Source organism: Corythoichthys intestinalis, chromosome 5, assembly GCF_030265065.1.
Source record: "Corythoichthys intestinalis isolate RoL2023-P3 chromosome 5, ASM3026506v1, whole genome shotgun sequence".
In the NCBI taxonomy this organism is placed as follows: Eukaryota; Metazoa; Chordata; class Actinopteri; order Syngnathiformes; family Syngnathidae; genus Corythoichthys; species Corythoichthys intestinalis.
In genome coordinates this window covers 12,870,694-12,892,104 of record NC_080399.1, presented here as the reverse complement: position 1 = coordinate 12,892,104, position 21,411 = coordinate 12,870,694, and the positions used below count along the sequence as shown (strand labels likewise).

General features: G+C 37.7%; 1 protein-coding gene across 4 annotated transcripts in view; it reads left to right on the top strand.

The window, feature by feature from the left end:
- Positions 1-21,411, top strand: part of LOC130916136 (genetic suppressor element 1-like) — a 120,113-nt gene that overhangs the window by 65,939 nt on the left and 32,763 nt on the right. For 3 of the 4 annotated variants that reach the window (XM_057836603.1, XM_057836604.1, XM_057836605.1), the window contains exons 2-3: positions 14,522-14,701; positions 18,516-18,718. In XM_057836603.1, coding sequence (XP_057692586.1) covers positions 14,522-14,701; positions 18,516-18,718 — 383 coding nt within the window. Of the gene's footprint in view, positions 1-3,452; positions 3,500-14,521; positions 14,702-18,515; positions 18,719-21,411 lie in introns of those variants that run through there. The other variant, XM_057836606.1, reaches the window with a different exon arrangement.

Below are 21,411 nucleotides of genomic sequence, written 5' to 3'. Positions count from 1 at the left end.
CAAATATTTTTTGTCAGAACACCGGCCCCTCGGGTAATGCCACTGCTCAACTCACGGCTCTAGCTCAACTCATGCCACGAGATTAAAAAAAAACAACAACAACATACCTGACTGCTGCTACAAAGTACGTCCGCATAATGGTACGGTAGATATCATATTTATATAGTACTAGATGCATTATAGACTTGGTGGCGATAGCAGCACATGTGCAGAAAGCTAGATTCCGGCGTTAGTAAACGGCCGCCATCTTAAAGCAGTAGACTTCCCTGCAAGGCTGTTGTAGCGAACCTTCCAAGCGAACGTAATTAACTTTTTATCTAAAATACTCCTAAATCGGTAAAATATTGACTTGAATCTATCTTTAAAATAGTTTTAAAACTTTCACATGTCGAAAGTAGACAGAAGGCAAATTATGAAATAATGGGAGCAATTTTAACAACTGTAACGGTTGATTCACAACATTAAATTAATTGAATGTAGTTTAAAGCTGCTGATACAGAATGGGGATTTGAGTATATTATTGTTTTTAACTGTTAACTTGATACTAAAATAGTCGTTTATTTAAGCCTGCGAGGCTTTTTTTTTTTTTAATATATATATATACAGTTTTTGTAACTAATGTACAAAACATTAAAAGCAGCTTATATGGGGGGGGGGGGGGGGGTCATCAATAATCGATTTATAATCGAATCGTAGCCTCTGAATCGTAATCGTAATCGAATCGTTAGGTGCCCAAAGATTCCCACCTCTAGCAAGTTGCATTGGAACTAGAAACTACATCTATGGTCAAAAGTTTTGAGACACTTCACCATTCAGTCAGATGAGAAAGCGTCTCAAAAGTTGGACTTTATATATGAGAAGAGAAAAACATTTAGGCAAATAAAAGTAATAGCATTATATTTTTTCCATTTTTTTCAAGTAAAAATGTATACAATGAAAAGGAGTATCAATAAAGAGGATTTTGACGATTGCTAGGTTAACAATGTCTCAAAACAATTTATCTATTATCAAAATAGTTATCGATGAATTTAGTAATTGACAGCTTGTCAATTAGTCAACTAGTCGCCCTTGTTCCACTGATGGTGACAGACGTCAAATCCATTTGGATTGGGAGGGCTGCGAGCTGCTAAGATAAACATGGAACAGTCGCCAGCCATTCATACCCATGTAAAACTCTCATGCCACAATACTACTGTCAGCTATCGGCAGTATTTCACCTTTAACCCTCCTAAAAAACCTGTAGGGAGTGTGACTTTTTTTCCTCAACTGCCTGCTGACTGTGTTGTCAAAGGTCAGAGGTTAGGGGTGAAAGGTCACTGCCAGGAGCCCACAACTGCCCCTCCCTCTTGTCTCTGTTCCAAAACAGACGGGGCAGGAGTGAGACTGAGTGATGGATGAATGCCGCTTTAAAACACACACTTGGAGAAAAGGAAGGAAGGAAGGAAGGAAGGAGGGGGAGCAAGGAAAGAAACGAGAAAGGATGGGAAGAAGAAAGAAAGGGATGGAAGAAAGAAAAGGACAGAAAGAGAGGAAGGAAGAAAGGAAGTTAGGAGTGAGGGAGGAAGGAAATAAAGAATGGAAGGATGGAGGGGGAGCAAGGAAAGAAACGAGAAAGGATGGAAGAAGAAAGAAAGGGATGGAAGAAAGAAAAGGACAAAAGGAGTGGTGAAAGGAAGACAGAGACGGACAGAAAGAGAGAAAGACAGAAAGGGAAGTTGCGAGAGAGGGACAGAGGAAGGAAGAAAAGAAAGAAGGAAAACAGAAATAAAGAGAAGGATAAAAGGGGAGAGCGTTAGGAAGGAAGAAAAGAAGAAAGACAGAAAGGTAGGTAGGAGCGAGGGATGGAGGAAGTTGGGAAGGAAGGAGGAAAGAAAGAAGGACGAAAGGAGAGGGAGGAAGGAAGGGAGAAAGCAGCACCAAGAAAGAACGAACGAGAGCAAAAGAAATGGATGGGGAGGCGTGAAGGAGGAAGGAAATAAGGAATGGAAGGATGGACGGGGAGCAAAGAAAGAAACAAGAAAGAATGTAAAGAAAACCAAAAGAAAGGGATGGAAGAAAGAAAAGGACAACAGAGGGTGGAGGAAGGAAGACAGAGAGACGGACAGAATGAGAAAAAGACAGAAAGGGAAGTTAGGAACGAGGGACAGAGGAAGAAAGGAAAGAAGGAAGGAAGACTGAAAGAAAGAGAAGGAAAAAAGGGGAGAGGGTTAGGAAGGAAGAAAGACATAAAGGGTAGGTAGGAGTGAGGGAGTATGGAAGTTGGGAAGGAAGGAAGTTGGGAAGGAAGGGTGAGACCACAGCAGCAAGAAAGAAATAATAAGAAAGAAAAGGAAGGGAGGAGTGAGGGATGAAGAAAATAAGGAAAGGACGGATGGAGGGGGTCAAGGAAAGAAACAAGGATGAATAGAAGACTAAAAGAAAGGGAAGGACGAAAGAAAAGGATGAAAGGAGATGGAGGAAGGAAGGAAAGGAGAGAAAGACAGAAAGGGAAGTTAGGACCAAGGGACAGAGGAAGAAAGAAAGGAAAGAATGAAAGAAGACAGAAATAAAGAGAATGAAAATATGTGAGAGTTAGAACGGAAGAAAGACAGAAAGGGTAGGTAGGAACGAGGGAGGGAGGAAGCTAAGAAAGAAGGAAGGAAGAAAGAAGTTAGAAAGATTAGAAGAAAGGAAGACAAAAATAAAGGAAGGAAAGAAAAAAGGGGAGGGAGGAGAAAAAATGTATAGTTGGAGGAAGAAAGAAACCGGAAATGAAGGAAGATTGACAGTAAGGTAAGGAAAAGAAGAAAGGAGAGGGAGAAAAGAAAGAAAAGAGCGTGAGTGAAAGAAAGCAATGGGAGGAGTGAGGGAGGAAGGAAAGAGTGTATGGAAGGATGGAAGGGGGTGAGGAAAGAAACAAGAAAGCTGCTTCCCCCGCTACCTGACTCGGGAGCAAGCGGAAGATGATGGCTGGACGAATGGATGGATGAACGTAGGAAGAAAGGAAGGAAGACAGAAATGAAGTGAAGGAAAAAAGGGGAGGAAGGAAGGAAGAGAGTAAGGAAGAAAGAAAGACAGAGACATAAAGGCTAGGTCGGAGGGAGGAAGGGAAGAGGAAGGAAGGAGGAAAGAAAGAAGAAAGGAAGACACAAATAAAGGGGAGAGAGGAAAAAAGAAAGGCATAGTTGGAGAAAGAAGGAAACAAGAAAGGAAGGAATAGTGGGAGGAGGAAATGAAGGAAGTAAACAAACATAGGGGAAAAAAAGGAAAACACAAGGAAGGAAGGAAGGATGACAAGCGCACTTTCAGAGTGAAAAGTAGAAAGCCGGCTTGAGTGACAGACTCGACAACGAGGAAGAAGGGGTGGAGGAGTGGGAGGGAAAGGGGGGTGCTTGTGGATGGAGAGGAGGAGGAGGAAGAGTAGATAGAAAAGAGGTCACGTGACCACACGGCAGCTGCAAGGCTGAGAGAGAGAGCGACAGAGTCACAGAGGAGCACATAGACGACGAAGAGCAGGAGGGTGAGTGTTTGCGTGTTTCAATTATGCACACATGCACATGTTACTACCAAATGCGTGTGTGTTTGTGTGGACTATCAAGGGAATACGGCAGCGAGATTGTGGTGAGAGAAAGGAAAGAAAAAGCAAGCGGCGTGCCGTTCCTGGCTTTTGTCAAATGAGCTACCAGCGCGCCGGGAAAGATGAGAGTCAAGTAAGGGATGGAGGAGAGTGAGAAAGCGCTCCAACAGCATTAAAAAAAACTATTGATGCCATTGCCAGATGTCCAATCCATTTTGACTGGGAGTCCCAGTCAAAATGGCTTAAACGTCCATTGCCGTCAATGGCAGGGAATGAGATAAGGAGAGCTATTGTGGTGGAAACTGGTAAAAATACGGATTCCAATGTTAACTTTCTAAATGTGTCAAATTTCTTTCATGTTTTTGTTTATTTGATAAAAGCTGCTTGGACGTGGAGAAAGGTTAATCTTTGTGTCTTTATAGGCTGAATGTTTTTTATTTGCCAAATGGGAGTTGGTGTACTCTCATTGCGTTTGTTTATATTGTGTTGTTTATTCAGAGAAAGCAGCTATACATACAGTAAAAGGTTTTTGCAAAGAAGGAATATTGATAGCAAAAATAAAACAACATTAAATATATATGGCGGAAAACACAGACAAGGCTGTAAAAGCAGTTTCTGCTCTTGCACCCCTCCTTAAAATAAACTGCTGTATTTTAAGCCAAAATAACTGTTGCGTTTGATTGAACAACATGTCTATATGCTGCCATAGCAGATTACTGGCGCATTAAGTCCCTGAGCTAATTTTAATTGGTTTGTTTTACCTTGGAAACCCCTGAAGGTAAATAATCGTATTTATTATTCGAAATGTCTGTCATTTTTAGCTTAGAATCATGAATTGAAGTCTAATATTACTATATAATTAAAAAAAAAAAGACGACTTTAAAAAATTATTCACTCGCATATTTTAAACTTTTAAACAATTGACGTCACAATAAAAAATTTTGCATCTGGCGGAAAATGCTCAGGTGACTTGATGTTCCGCTCTGAGACCCCCAATTTGGCCAAATTTCAAAATTGTCCGATGTGCATGTGTGATACATCATTGGAAAGCTTAAAAGCTCAATTTTCTGGGGGAAGAAAAATTTTGGACAGGAGGGCATTTAAAAAAAAATGTTTTTTAAACAGCAAAACCCTATCTGGAGGTGAGAGCACACGAGAGCAGAATTACAGAACGAGATATTAACAAGACTTTAACGAGATATTATCGCGTACTTATCTTGTTTCGATCCAAAAACTCCATGTCACATGTATCACTGAGTGTCAAGACACAGCTGTGAATGGCCACAGCTGGATTTTTGGGGGATTTTATGGGTGAAACATGGTAATAAGGGTCGCAATGCAGAAATCGCAGACATCAAGGAGTGGTCGAGATTTACTTTTTCATATATTTACCCTTTAAACGTTTTTTTTTTTTTTCAAATTTTCTTTGTGGATCGATTATTTATCATCTAACATATTGAGGAAAATGCAACAGTTACAAAAAAAATACAATTTAGCGATAGTTATGAGGTAGATGTCCGTGACTTTTTTACAGACGCCAATTTTTGCATTGTGACGTAATTTGTTTAAAAGTTTAAAATATGCGAGTGAATCATTTTTTAAAGTCAAATGTTTTTTTTTTAAACAAAACACTAGACATCCATTAATGATTCTAAGCTAAAAATGACAGACATTTTGAATAATAAATATTATTACTTACCTTGTTTTCATGGCTGGGTTAAAACAAAAATGGTTGTGCGACGTCTGTAAACAGGGGCTTTGAGGGTAAACGGGCAAATTAAAGATACTTCGGGGGCTTAATGTGCCATGAATCTGCTATGGGAGCATATAGACATATAGTTCTATCAAACACAACAGTTGTTTTGGCTTAAAATAAAGCAATTTCTTTTAGAGAGGAGTGCAAGAGCAGAAATGCTTTTTCAGTCTTGTCTGTTTTCCACTGTCTGTAAAAAAGTCATGGATATCTATTTCATAACTATCACAATTGTATTTTTTTCGTTACTGTCGCATTTCCCCCAATATTTTAGATGATAAATAATCAATCCAAACAAAGACAAATGGGAAAAAAAACGTTTAAAAGGGTAAATATATTAAAAAGAACATCTCGCCCACTCCTTGATGTCTGCGATTTCTGCATCGTGACCCTTGGTATATTACCATGTTTCACCCCTAAAATCCCCCCAAAATCCAGCTGTGGCCATTCACATATGTGTCTTAACACTCGCTAATACATGCTACATGGAGTTTTTGGATCAAAACAAGTACGCAATAATATCTCGTTAAAATCGTGGCGTCTTTAATTCTGCTCTCGCGTGCTCTCATCTCCAGTTAGGGTTTTGCCGTTTAATTTTATTTTTTTTTAAATGCCCTCCTGTTCAAAATTTTTCTTCCCCCAGAAAATTGAGATTTTAAGCTTTCCAATGATGTATCACACTTGGATATCGGACAATTTTGAAATTTGGCCAAATTGGGGGTCTCAGAGCGGAACTTCAAGTCACCTGAGTGTTTTCCACCATATACAGTATGCTCCCAAATACAAGTAGCCAAGGGCGTAGGATTGGTCTCAATATTGGCAGGGACAGTAACCCTAACCCTAAGTAAATAATAATGGAGTCTTCCTTCAAGTAAAACACTACTGCTTTTGTCCACAAATTCATATAGATTAATGTTATGCTAATTCTGATGCAGGATGGACTTTCAGTAGCAAAATTAGTGGTGTGTTCCCCACCTCCACAACATTGACGTCTTTTTACATTTCTTACAGTGGGTGCTGCTGGCGGGAAAAAAACGTTTAATATCCGTTGTCTTTAAAAGGAGGCGGAGGAGACGGCATGTTGTATTTCTGTTGGGGCTGTGAATGCGCGTGTGTTTGGGGAGGAGGGTTGTCAAGTCATCAGCCAATCAACTGCCATTAAAGGGGAAAACATTCAGCCAGTGAAAAGGGGTCAATGTAAGTCTGAACATAATGAAAGTACTGAAATTCACTTAATAATGGTAGGGTCAATTCTATCCTTACAACATAACCTTTATACCTAAAGTCATTATATGAGGCAAATAAGGTTGCTTAAAAGTGGGTGGGGACAATCTCAGCATCCTGAAAAGGTGCTTGTGTTATGTCCCTACCGTCCCTTGCAAGTAGCGTTGCTGTCCACTCTTAGCAAGGGGACACCATGTGGGAAGGCATTTACTTGTAAAATCTTTCTAAATTTTCATAGTTTCTGAACGTAATTTTTTAGAAAATATAATTCTTTACCACGTAGGGACTCACAAATATGCCAATAAGAGTAGACTTTTTCCCATAACATAGCATTACCTTAATTTTTGGACTATAAGCTGCTATTTTTTTCCCGTAATTTTGAATCCTGTGGCTTATAGTCCGCTGCTGCTTATTTGTTGATTTATTTGGGTTAACAGGTAACACGTCATAAGACTGTCATAATTATGACACTATCATGGGCATTACTGAAGGCTTATGACATATGTCATTCACTGTCATCTGGCAAATTGTCACTAACTCCATTGATGTCCAGCTCAGATCTTCTACATCCATTCAAAAGTGAGATAAAAAAATGACACTAAAAGACATCTGTTATAAGCATTCATTAATGTTCATGTCATAGTTATGATTGTCTTATGAAAGTCTTATGGCACCACTGTCAAATAAAGTGTTATAAAATACCATAACTAGCAATTAATGAAACAACTGGAACAGTAACTGAAGAAATAATTAGCACAGAGAAGGAATGTTGATTGTTATTTACTTCTCTAGAGCGGCAATGCATGCTAGGAGGCATGTTGGTCGATAACAGTGTTGGCAGCAGGTGGCTGCAGAAGTTGACTGTCTCCCCCAAGGGAGCAGTGATGGCCAAATGAAGCTTCTTGAAGCAATGAATGTTGGTTCATGGTGGTTCATTTGGTGTTACGACAGTCTTATGATGCCGCTGTCAAATAAAGTGTTTCGGGGTAATATCTTTTGGGGGAAAATATCCCATAATACAGTGAGGACAGCTGCGCTATAGTCCAGTGCCGGTTATCGATAAACAAATGCAGTTTTCGTGTCAAATTTGGTAGGTGGCGGCTTATAGTCAGGTGCGCCTTATAGTCCGAGAATTACGGAACCCTTCACACATGCAGTAAAAACTTTGAAGCACTTTGAAACATATTTTTCACAAAGTATTCTTCATTTGATCACAATTCTCTCACTTGCTCAAAATTCCAAACAGGAGCAAATCGTCCTTCAAATTTAAGAGAATTGTATTGTATTGTATTGTAGCTGTGTTTGGTTGTGTCACTCATGTGACGTGCTGCACCTACCCCCACTCACCAATGTCTTCTCCAGGCTAATTCCTAATTCCACAAGTTAAATTTAGTGTTTGATGATCACTCAGTACAGACTTTTAAAGCAATTTGGAATATTCCCTCTAGCTAAGATAAGAAAACAAATCTTTCTCTTTCAAAACAAGCAAGTTTGGAGCCTGGCGAGGACGCCAGTGAGTGTGAGCACTACTTACTTACTGCTACGATGCAGGCTAACTACACTTACGATTAGAAAATGTCACACATTATGAACATATGACAGAAACTGTGGTGCCTTTATATCTTGCTCTCCTTTTGTCAGATGAAAATTTGCAATCATCTCGTTATGTTTTAGTAGCCCAAAACAATTTTTCAGCAGGGCCGAGAACAAGTACTGGTATTTAGTACGTGGCAAAATTGATTTTGCCAAGTGGCATTTTTTTTTTGGTATGTGTCAAAATTGATTTTGGCATGTGGAATTTTTTTGCCATGTGACAAAACGTATTTTGGCATGCAGCATTTTTTTGCCATGTGGCATTTTTTTGGTATGTGTCAAAATTGATTTTGCCATGTGGCATTTTTTGCCATGTAGGAAAATGTATTTTGGCATGTGGCATTTTTTTGCCATGTGGCAAAACATAATTTGGCATGTGGCTTTTTTTTTGCCTTGTGGTATTTTTTTTGTTATGTGGCAAAATGGAGTTAGGCATGTGGCATTTTTTGCCATGTGTCATTTTTTTTGGTATATAGCAAAATGGATTTTGGCATGTGGCAGTTTTTTTTGGTATGTGTCAAAATTGATTTTGCAATTTGGCATTTTTTGCCATGTGGCAAAACATATTTTGGCACGTGGCATTCTTTTTGCCATGTGGCATTTTTTTTTTTTTTGGTATGTGGCAAAATGGATTTTGGCATGTGGGATTTTTGTTCCCATGTGGAATTTTTTTTGGTATGTTGCAAAATTGATTTTGGCATGTGGAATTTTTTTGCCATGTGGCAAAACGTATTTTGGCATGTAGCATTTTTTTTTGCCATGTGGCATTTTTTTTTTGTATGTGTCAAAATTGATTTTGCAATGTGGCATTTTTTTTGCTATGTAGGAAAATGTATTTTGGCATGTGGCATTTTTTTTTTTTTTGCCATGTGGCAAAACATAATTTGGCACGTGGCATTTTTTTGCCTTGTGGCATTTTTTTTTTTTTTTTGTTATGTGGCAAAATGGATTTTGGCATGTGGCATTTTTTGCCATGTGTCATTTTTTTTGGTATATAGCAAAATGGATTTTGGCATGTGGCATTTTTTTGGTATGTGTCAAAATTGATTTTGCCATGTGGCATTTTTTTGCCATGTAGGAAAATGTATTTTGGCACGTGGCATTTTTTTGCCTTGTGGTTTGTTTTTTTTTGTTGTGTGGCAAAATGGATTTTGTCATGTGGCATTTTTTGCCATGTGTCATCTTTTTGGTATATAGCAAAATTGATTTTGGCATATGGCAACTTTTTGGTATGTGTCAAAATTGATTTTGCCATGTGGCATTTTTTGCCATGTGGCAATTTTTTTGGTATGTGGCAAAATTGATTTTGGCATGTGGCATTTTTTTGCCATGTGGCAAAACATAATTTGGCATGTGGCATTTTTTTTGCCTTGTATTTTTTTTGTTATGTGGCAAAATGGATTTTGGCATGTGGCATTTTTTGCCATGTGTCATTTTTTTGGTATATAGCAAAATGGATTTTGGCATGTGGTGTTTTTTTGGTATGTGTCAAATTTGATTTTGCAATTTGGCATTTTTTGCCATGTGGCAAAACATTTTGGCACGTGGCATTCTTTTTGCCATGTGGCTTTTTTTTTTTTTTTTGGTATGTGGCAAAATGGATTTTGGCATGTGGGATTTTTGTTGCCATGTGGAATTTTTTTGGTATGTTGCAAAATTGATTTTGGCATGTGGAATTTTTTTGCCATGTGGCAAAACTTATTTTGGCATGTAGCTTTTTTTTTTTGTATGTGTCAAAATTGATTTTGCAATGTGGCATTTTTTTTGCCATGTAGGAAAATGTATTTTGGCATGTGGCATTTTTTATTTTTTATTTTTTTTTTTTTGTTATGTGGCAAAATGGATTTTGGCATGTGGCATTTTTTGCCATGTGTCATTTTTTCTGGTATATAGCAAAATGGATTTTGGCATGTGGCGTTTTTTTTTTTTTTTGGTATGTGTCAAAATTGATTTTGCCATTTGGCATTTTTTGCCATGTGGCAAAACATATTTTGGCACGTGGCATTCTTTTTGCATGTGGCATTTTTTTGGTATGTGTCAAATTGATTTTGCCATGTGGCATTTTTTTGCCATGTAGGAAAATGTATTTTGGCACGTGGCATTTTTTTGCCTTGTGGTATTTTTTTTTTGTTGTGTGGCAAAATGGATTTTGTCATGTGGCATTTTTTGCCATGTGTCATCTTTTTGGTATATAGCAAAATTGATTTTGGCATATGGCAACTTTTTGGTATGTGTCAAAATTGATTTTGCCATGTGGCATTTTTTGCCATGTGGCAATTTTTTTGGTATGTGGCAAAATTGATTTTGGCATGTGGCATTTTTTTGCCATGTGGCAAAACATAATTTGGCATGTGGCATTTTTTTTGCCTTGTATTTTTTTTGTCATGTGGCAAAATGGATTTTGGCATGTGGCATTTTTTGCCATGTGTCATTTTTTTGGTATATAGCAAAATGGATTTTGGCATGTGGTGTTTTTTTGGTATGTGTCAAATTTGATTTTGCAATTTGGCATTTTTTGCCATGTGGCAAAACATATTTTGGCACGTGGCATTCTTTTTGCCATGTGGCTTTTTTTTTTTTTTTTGGTATGTGGCAAAATGGATTTTGGCATGTGGGATTTTTGTTGCCATGTGGAATTTTTTTGGTATGTTGCAAAATTGATTTTGGCATGTGGAATTTTTTTGCCATGTGGCAAAACTTATTTTGGCATGTAGCTTTTTTTTTTTGTATGTGTCAAAATTGATTTTGCAATGTGGCATTTTTTTTGCCATGTAGGAAAATGTATTTTGGCATGTGGCATTTTTTATTTTTTATTATTTTTTTTTTGTTATGTGGCAAAATGGATTTTGGCATGTGGCATTTTTTGCCATGTGTCATTTTTTCTGGTATATAGCAAAATGGATTTTGGCATGTGGCGTTTTTTTTTTTTTTGGTATGTGTCAAAATTGATTTTGCCATTTGGCATTTTTTGCCATGTGGCAAAACATATTTTGGCACGTGGCATTCTTTTTGCATGTGGCATTTTTTTGGTATGTGTCAAATTGATTTTGCCATGTGGCATTTTTTTGCCATGTAGGAAAATGTATTTTGGCACGTGGCATTTTTTTGCCTTGTGGTATTTTTTTTTTGTTGTGTGGCAAAATGGATTTTGTCATGTGGCATTTTTTGCCATGTGTCATCTTTTTGGTATATAGCAAAATTGATTTTGGCATGTGGCATCTTTTTGGTATGTGTCAAAATTGATTTTGCCATGTGGCATTTTTTGCCATGTGGCAAAACATATTTTGGCACGTGGCATTCTTTTTGCCATGTTGTATTTTTTTTTTTTTTTTGTTATGTGGCAAATGGATTTTAGCATGTGGGATTTTTTGCCATGTGGCAATTTTTTTGGTATGTGGCAAAATTGATTTTGGCATGTGGAATTTTTTTGCCATGTGGCAAAACGTATTTTGGCATGTAGCATTTGTTTGGCACATAGCATTTTTTTTTTTGGTATGTGGAAAAGTGGATTTTGTATGTGGCATTTTTTGGGGCATGTGGCATGTGTTAGCTCGTCATCGTCACATCATCGTCATGAAAAAAATTGCTCGTCGAAGGAATATTTTCGTTATCGTCGTTGTTGACGAAAAACAACACTGCTGCTGAGTGAGTCTTATCATCACCAAGTTGGGGTTGTCCTTGTAGACGCTACAATATGCGCTCGTCTATGTTCATTTGAAATTGTTGGAAATCTTTTTTTATTTTTAAACTAAAACTTATGAATTTTACAGACGAAAACATTTTGGGTATGTGTCGACTGATGCTAGACGAAATTTGCATTTCGGCAGCGAAAAAAGAGACGAAGATGAACACATTTTTAAATGACTAAAATAGGACTAAATACCTATAAGTATTTTCATAGAAAAGAAAAAAAAATTAGAAGGTATGCCAAAAACAGCACTGTTTACTTGCCTTGCATGCATTTTACCAACACTTCTGCCTTTTTTAAAAATGTGTATTTTTTTTTTTTTTAAAGCCACCAGTTTGTCGCTGTTAACACGTCGAACAAAACATTGTCCAAGTGTTTACTACTGTTTATTCCGTCTGTGTGTGTGTGTGTGTGTGTGTGTGTGTGTGTGTGTGTAGGATGAGCGTGCGTGCGTTTGTGTTTGTAATGAGGTCATGGCTGTAGCGAGCAAGCAGGGGGGTAGGGTGGCATTTGGAGTGGTGGGGGCTCCTGGCTAATTCCAGCTGTAATTAACATTAGTGGGTCAGCGAGCGGGTTAAAGGAGGGGTTCGTTCGGGGGATTGGGACAAAGGTTGCTCCGGCCTCTCTTAGCTCTGAGTGGGCCCGCTAATCAATAGTTTATGGATTCAAGATCAGCCTAATTGGCCTCGGGGAAATTTGTTTTTGGGACGTCACGCGCAATTATGTTGCATTAACGGATATAAAAGCATCTATGTGTGCATTCTTATTGCTATTCAGGGATCTTGGATGCAATCAGAGATGTAGAATGGTTCCCTGAAAGCATCGCAACCTTGATTTAGCACATGAATTACACGTATTACTAGAAAATGGCTGGGTTTTACACTGGGCCTTTCATGCAAGAATTGTGATTGTTTTTTTTTTTTTTAAACCTGGCTGGGTGTTCATTGACGGCGCCAGACGTCCAATCATTTTTGACTGGGAGGGACGACTGAACGTTTGTTCAATGGAGAAATTTGATTTGATATATGAGTGAATTGAGTTAAGAGTTTAGTATTGAGTATTAATCACATTATACCTGAATTTACATTTAACAAATATACAGAAATTGGAGGAATACATTAGTACATAAAAATAGTGTTAATCAAAGAATTCTAAATGTTGTCAGTTTTATAGAAAAATACAGCTAAGAATGAGTAAATCCTAAAATAAATAAAAAAAACCGCACGATTTTGACTTTACGACGCCGAGTCTCGTCCGACATTTTGTCTCCTGTCGTTTTTTTTTTTTTTTTTTGTCGCATAACCAGTACCTTATTGTACTTTACAGTATCTTTATTTTTTACTTCAATTTATTAATATGACGTTTTCTGTCCTCACTAAATGCGAAGTTGCTCAGCTTTACAGACAGCAAATAAGGCAATTGTGCTTTTCGAAGCTTTTCACTTCTGACAGTTTGTAAAGCTGTAACACAAATATGTGCATTTATGTTTAAAACGACACGCATTTTAACAATAAAACACTTGACACAAAACAATGGGTGTACAAACGTCCAGCTAGTCTGATCAATATGTATATTTAGTAGATTAAATTAGCCTAATTTGCCTCACAAAAGTCTGCTTTCTTAAATGCTACAAATGCTAACCTATTTACAATTCTCATTGCAAGTCACTCACATGTAACCCCACAAACTGTTGCTGTAAACTTAATTACAAATGCATACACAAACATATTAGCTGAAACAACTTCTGAGTCTGCTTCTCAGTCATACATGGCAACAGTCCAGCCAGACCCAACGCTGCCACCAGAGGGCAGTGCATCCTCCATCATTAAATAAAATACAATACTTTTGGACTTTTTGGATAGTTATTTTGAGATTTAGGGGTATTTAAAGGATTAATTCTGACCAACGCAGAAATTCAGGTTACGTCGCCAGTATAGGAACGGAACTCATTTGTAACTCGAGAAATGGAAATAACAATAAAGTATTTTAAAGAAAATTTAGTTGAAAAATATAAATAAAAATGGGAAAATAAAACATTAAAAAAAAATAATAGAAGAAAATATAGAAAATTAATAAAAAATAAAGATTTTAAAAAGTTTAAGAAAATATATTAGGAAAAAAGGAATATGGGTAGTCCCCGGGTTACGAACAATTTCCAATTTCCGAATTTTCACTTAAGTCAGGTTTCACCGTTGAAGTCGAAATTTACGTCCAAATACTATAAAAAACAACTAAAATACTCTTAACAAATCGGGTTTCATGTATTCTTCAGGTTGCAATGTTGATGTGTGGTTTGTTTTAAATGCTGTCCCTGAACGCACCGCGTGATTGACTTGAGAGAGATAAGGGTACCGGTACCAATCTACAGTATGCAGTCGTGGACTTAACATAATCATCCTTTATTGTTCATTTCATTTTTGCACCATGAACGCAAATGATCTGCTCACATAACAAATCTCAGGCATCTTACTTTGGAGACATCTATTGGTCAATAAGCCTAACTGCAGCGCTGAGCTGTGACCAGCCCTTGTACAAAAGCAGAAGGCTTCTATATTCACTTAGGTAACATGCATGTTGGCCCAAGACCGATAATGAAAAACTGATGTCGATATTGTCTGATATCATTTTGAAATGCTTTTATTGGCCGATATTATCGGCTACCCGAAAATGAGTACTCTAAATGAGTATATACCCTTTTGCTTGTCAGGCATGAGCCATGAATCCACCAAATCAGCGTCATTAGGAATGGTCTCCACGGCGACCCGCACCACAGCCACCGTCAGTCCCCTCAGCCCTCTGACCAATGGGAGCGGGCTCGCCCAGTCTGCCAACTCCGGATTCGCCGCCGCCCTGCGCAAACTGGCCAAACAGGCTGAGGACCCCCGAGGTAAGTTTTTTTTAAACGCATCTGCTGACGGAGATCAACGTCCAATCAATTTGAAGTGGGAGGGTGGCAGCGAATGAATGAATGTTCACCCTCACCAAATTTGTTTTGGCAGCCCTTTTAATTTTTGTCTTAGTCTTTTGGTCGATAATACTTATTAGTCTTAGTCATATTTTAGTCATCTCAAAATGTGTCTTTGTCTAGTTTTTGTTGACAGCAGAAGCCACTTTGAATAATGTAAAATGACGTCAATGTTGTGGAGGTGGGGAACACACCACAAATTTTGCTACTGGAAGTCCCACCTGCATAAAACAGTGTAAGTTTGCTAACCTGCAAAACTCGAGTAGGAGGCTGCTTAGAGAAACGTGTCGTCCTGTATGTCTTTTCTGCTGTTAACGTTAATTAAAATGTAAGAAATGTAGTGAACTGAGGTTTACACATTAATTTTCATTTTTATTTTATTTCACCCAAAGGAGCTGAATTTTATTTTTGTTATTCCCTAACAAAAAAGTTATCCTTACGGTAATTTCTTTATTTAGACTGTCAAATTGAGTGGTCTTAAAACAAATTTAGTTAAGAGATTATTAACAAGTTTGTATTCATTGTGTATGTTAATATAAGTTAAGTCATGTTGACATGTTCAAATATTGACATTTCAGTTCCCTAATAAAATCAAAAATACAAGTTTTCAAAAATGTTTCTTGAGTAGTTTTTGCAAACAACATATTGAATTAAACGTTGTATCACCTGAACCAATATGCTTGAAAGTTAGTATCAGTCAATTAGGGCTGCAGCTATTGATTATTTTAGTAGTCGATTAATTGATGAACTAGTTAGTTAGAATAATCGAGTAATCAGGTAAGAAACATGAAAAATTAATATACCTCAGCTGAGCCTCAAACGATATGTAAAAATGAATAAATAAGAATCTATGTACAACAAAAGAACAATTGGCTAACTTACACAGAAAAAGTCCGCTAGCTTAAATGCTATTAAAACGCTTTTTTTTTTTCTTCTTTTAAACATTGCTCTTAATAAATAGTTCAGACACATATTCCCACAAAAACGCTTAAATATACCTATAAACTAAATTACGAACGCATTAAAAAAAAAAACATTAGCTTAAAAACTAAGCTTATGTTGGTCTTAACATGGAGCAGCTGGATTCAGCCATGTGAAATGAGGCAGACTAGAGGGCAGTGTATCCGCCTAAATCTATAAAACGAAATGCAAACACTTTCAAAATAAACCACTACGACGCCACTTTAATTAAACGAATACTCGAAGCAGCAAAGTTTAATTCGAATCTTTTTTTCTAACCGAATACTCGAGTTAATCGATTAATCTCTGCAGCACTACTGTCAATACAGATTTATTTTTGCATTGATCATTTTGCCCATCAATTCATAAAGTTTGTGTATGTTAAAATTGTAGCCCTGTCCCGTTCACCCAATCTGTTTGGTCTTATTAATGTACCGTTCCGAGCAAATGTGTACATGCAGGTTATGCTGTCACAGCGTCCCTACCAATGTTGAGACCAAACCTATGCCCTTGATCCTCGTTGACGAAAACAACACTTCGTGAAATGCCCCAAAATGAACTCAATGCCTGACATTGGATGTCATTTACAGCCATTGATGTCCCATCCGTTTGAAGTGGGAGGGATGGCAGCAAATGTTCATTCGCTGCCACCCTCCCACTTCAAATGGATGGACATCTACTAGTGATAAACTCATTTTAATTCACAGCAGAAGGATGAAAAGGTCGATATGACTGGACGTCTATCACCGTCAATGAGTTCAAATGAAATGTAACACTAGCAATCATTTACTGAGTGAGTGGGGGCGACCTATCCTGACCGCGCTGTCTTTCCCTTTCTCACTTTGCGTTCATCTCCGGATAATGAGAATCTGATTAGGGCCAATTATAACAAGCTCTCTTCCTGCAGCTTCCCGTGGCCTTTTGTCTGCTTCAGTCTCCATTGGCAGCCTTCCTCTGACTCATTGTCGTTCTTTTGTGTTTTTTTCCGTGTGGGATGTTTAACTACTGTTAAATGAACCAACTTATGGGTCTCTTTTTAATTCATTGGCTGCCTTTGAGCAACACTAATACCGTATTGGCCCGAATATAAGACGGCCCTGATTATAAGACAGCCTCCTCTCTTTCAAGACTCAAGTTTGAAAAAAAGACTTTTTGAACACCAAATTAACTTTTATACAGAAAATAATTACAGTACATCTGAAACAAATGATTATAACTAAAGATGATCACGTCATTTTCAAAGTATCGGAATCGGCAAAAAACATATCGGACCTGCCTTTTTAATTTTTTATTTTTTTATTTTTTTAATTTAAATCGTTTTCTAATTGTATTTAACGTTACAGACAAAATGTCTTACACTCATCCAGAGTAGTTTTGGCTTAAAGTAGGGCTATCAAATTTATTGCGTTAATGGCGGTAATTATTTTTCTTAATTAATCACGTTAAATAATTAACGCATGCGCTGCACTACCCACTCACGCATTGTCGCGTTCAATCTATAAAGGCGCCGTTTTACCTATATATAGAGCTAAACGCAGCATATAATGAGTAGAGAGAATTTTGACAGCATTTGAAGCTGGAGCCTTTTTTTATTTGGCTAAAGCCTTACATTCCCTCTCTCAGCAATTAAAAATAACGTGGGAGGCAATGTGGGGAAGTAAGGTAGTAGTTGATCCATTTTTAAACACCCTACGTTCTTTACCAACGCAGAGAAGATATATCAATTGGTGCCCCTACGCACAGTCATGGTTGCACTTCCCATCATGCATTTGGGTTGAATGGCTGCAGTGTCATTTACTGAAAGCTCAACAAATACACTAGATGGCAATATTTAGTCACAATATACAAAGTCACATTTATCCTTTAAGAATTACAAGTCTTTCTATCCGTGGATCCCGCTCACAGAAAGAATGTTAATAATGTAAATGCCATCTTGAGGATTTATTGTGATAATAAACAAATACAGTACTTATGTACTGTATGTTGAATGTATATATTCGTCCGAGTTTTATTCATTTTTTTCTTAATGCATTGCCAAAATGTATATGATCGGGAAAAATTATCGGGAATGATTGGAATTGAATCGGGAGCAAAAAAAAAAAAGCAATCGGATCGGGAAATATCGGGATCGGCAGATACTCAAACTAAAACGATCGGGATCGGATCGGCAGCAAAAAAACACGATCGGAACAACCCTAATTATAACAATATATTTGAGAGAAAAAACATGTTATTTTGCCTCATTCGAATCTTAATATCTGAACATTTAAATATGTAAAGTGCAATCACATTAGTAAATGAATGGCTTCTGGTTTTTTAAATGTAAATAAACCAATCTATTGTGATAAAACAACAAAATTGCAATAACCGCATTAACCATCAAAGTGAAGTCTAACTGGAACTGTAGTCTTGAAACAAATCTGAATGAGGAAAAACATTGCAATAAAATAATGCAAACTGGTTAAACTTGAGAGTAGCTGAGATCAGTCATGACAGAACATCGCTTCAATGATATCTGGCGCCATCTAGCGTCGTGGATGGGTATAACGTCTAGACCGCGAATATAAGACGACCCCCACTTTTTCAAAAAACACCGTCTTATATTAGCGCCAATACGGTATATAGACTAAGTAAAACGTCATTTTTAAGCCTTTTTCCCTATCTATTTATTCAAATGGACATCTATTAAAATGTTATCATTAGCTTCCTGGTCACAGATTATGAGGCCGTTTACAACTGCAACAATGACAAGGGACAAATTGATGCTGTATTCCAGGTTCAGCCCTTAGCGCTGAGTCATCGCCCGTCTCTTCGCCCGCCACCAGCCACAGCTCGCCGGTCAACACCCCAAAGCGGGCGTCGCTAGGGCCCCTCCTGGCCCAGTCCCGGAGCCACGCCGTCGTCCCTGCCGCCCCTCCCGTGGTCACCATCGCGCCCACTAAGACAAGTAACGGCTTGTGGAGGGCCGACGGGCGACAGGTAAGATGGCTGGATCGCTTTGATTACTTTACACTTTGTCTCATTCACTGCCATTGAGGGCGAGAGTCGTCCAATCAGTTTTGAAAATTGACCTGCACTGGAAAAACATTTTAAAAATTAAGAAATAAATAAGAGTTTAAGTTTTTATAGATAATCTTGAAGAGAAAATGCATTAAAATAAATAGAATCTGAATAAATAAAACTAAATATATAATGAAAATTAAAATATTAATATATAATATACAGTACATTGTAATAAAGAAATAAAAATGTAGAATAAATACTTACTAAGTAAATTAAATAAATAAGTGATATAAATGAATAAAATGACAATATTATATAATATATCAGTTAATATGTATAAAAACAATGAAAAAATAACAAAGAAAATAAATAACTCAAATAAAAAATTAAAATATCAATTTCAACTAGAAACTGCAATTTCTGGAGATATTACATTGGGGCTTTGCTGTGTGTGGTAGATACTGATCTAGCAGGTCTCCTCCACGTCCTGTCGATATCAGGTCACTTCCTGTTGATTTGGGGACATTTAGGGGACACGTCCTGTTGAGATCAGGTCATTTCCTGTTGATTTAGGGACATTTCGGGGACACGTCCTGTTGCATGGTTGTCAATGGCATCGACATACTTGAGCGCCAGTTGAATGTCAAAGGGCTGTAATGGTACATTTTTGGTCAAAAATCACGACCACACAGATTTTTCTCTCATTGAAAATGAATGGGAAATTTGGACATACATGGCCGTCAGTGGCATGGAAATGCATGGCTGTTAATGGCATCGACTTAGTTTGGGTGCCAGTTGAATGTCAATGGGCTGTAATGGTACATTTTTGGTCAAAAATCACAACCACACAGGTTTTTCTCTAATTGAAAAGGAATGGGAAATTTGGACGTACATGGCCGGTAATGGCATGGAAATGCATGGCTGTCAATGTCATCGACTTACTTGGGCGCCAGTTGAATGTCAATGGCCTGTAATGGGATGTTTTTGGTCAAAAATCACAACCACACAAGTTTTTCTCCCATTAAAAATGAATGGGAAATTTGGACATACATGGCCGTCAATGGCATGGACGTGCAAGACTGTCAATGTCATCGACTTACTTAGTCGGCAGTTGAATGTCAATGGGCTGTAATGGGATGTTTTTGGTCAAAAATCACAACCACACAGGTTTTCCTACCATTGAAGATGAATTGGAAATTTGGACGTACATGGCTGTCAATAGCATCCCACTTAAAATAAATGGGACAGTTTTTGCGGAATTTTGGGGGAACTGTACGTTTTTGGCAAATTATTTAAACAACTTTTATGCCCCTTACTGCCCTAGAATTTTTTATGTGTAAATTAGGCGATTTGGTCCAAAATTGTAGGACTAGATACATTTAAAAAAAAAAAAACCTTTTTTCAAAAATCCCACGTTTACGGGCGAGCAGAAAATTTTTTGGGGGGAGGGTGTCACTTTAAATAATCCCCTTGCCGTGCGAAAATTTCGGTCATTTTGATATTTGAGCGGTGTCAGTCAGTCAAACAGTTTGGGCTGTGCGGGGTGCCAAAGAAACGCCATTCAAAAATAAAAAAAAGAAATTCATCAAAAATCATTAAAAATATCAAATAAATAATTCCAAAATAATTCCGATCAATTAAATTCATCAGTTAAATGTATAAATAAACAACAATAATAAATAGAGTTGTCCAATATAATCGGGTAGCTGATAATATCGGCCGATAAAAGCATTTTAAAACGATATCGGATAATATCGACATCGATTTTTCATTATCGGTTTTAAACCAAGATGCATGTTGCCTTTGTACAAGGGCTGGTCACAGCTTAGCACAGCAGTTATGTTTATTGACCATTAGATGTCTCCAAACTTAAAGCATCCAGTATTTAAGCATAATAAATAACTATAATATGTTAAGTCCACGACCGCATATATCGGTTTGATATCGGAATCGGATTTTTGGAGTTGGACAATATCGGGATATCGGTTAATAAGTCACTATTGGACAACTCTAAATACAAGAATATATGAATTACAATATTTAAGTATTTAAAACTACACAAAATAAATCATAAAAAAATAACATAGTCAAAATGGATTGCACGTCAAGCGCCGTCACTGGTAGCCAGTGAGCTAAAATTATGTGAATCTGTTGCCCGCCGCTCATAAAGACATGAAGAGGGTCTTGTGTGTATCTGAAGATGTTTACTCGTGGACGAGCACCCCCCGAGACAATACAAAAAGGGCACCCCCTGCCTCGATAAAACCCCCTACGGATCAGAGCCGCCTTTCTCCGCCTTCACAAAGTCCCCTCAGTGGCTTGGGGGGGGGGTTCCTATTCAAACTGGCGGGCATGACAGGAGGGAGGCGGGAATGAAAGCGAATGGGATTCAAAGGAGGGAAGTGACAGAGAAAAAGGAAGGCCAGGAGAGTAAAGGCCAGATCTCCAAAGGTTGCTGTAGATTGGGCCTAATGTATAATTGGTTCCTGACTTTGTCAAGCAGTCCCACGCGAGCTCAACAAATTACAGCCTGCTCTGTCAAACTCAAATGTTGACACTTATGACTCTATATATAACCTTACAGTTTCTTGTCAAACATGACTGGAAGCAAGATTTTCATTTGGAGGGGTTCATGAGAATTTCACTGGAGGAAAATCAGACGCAGTGCA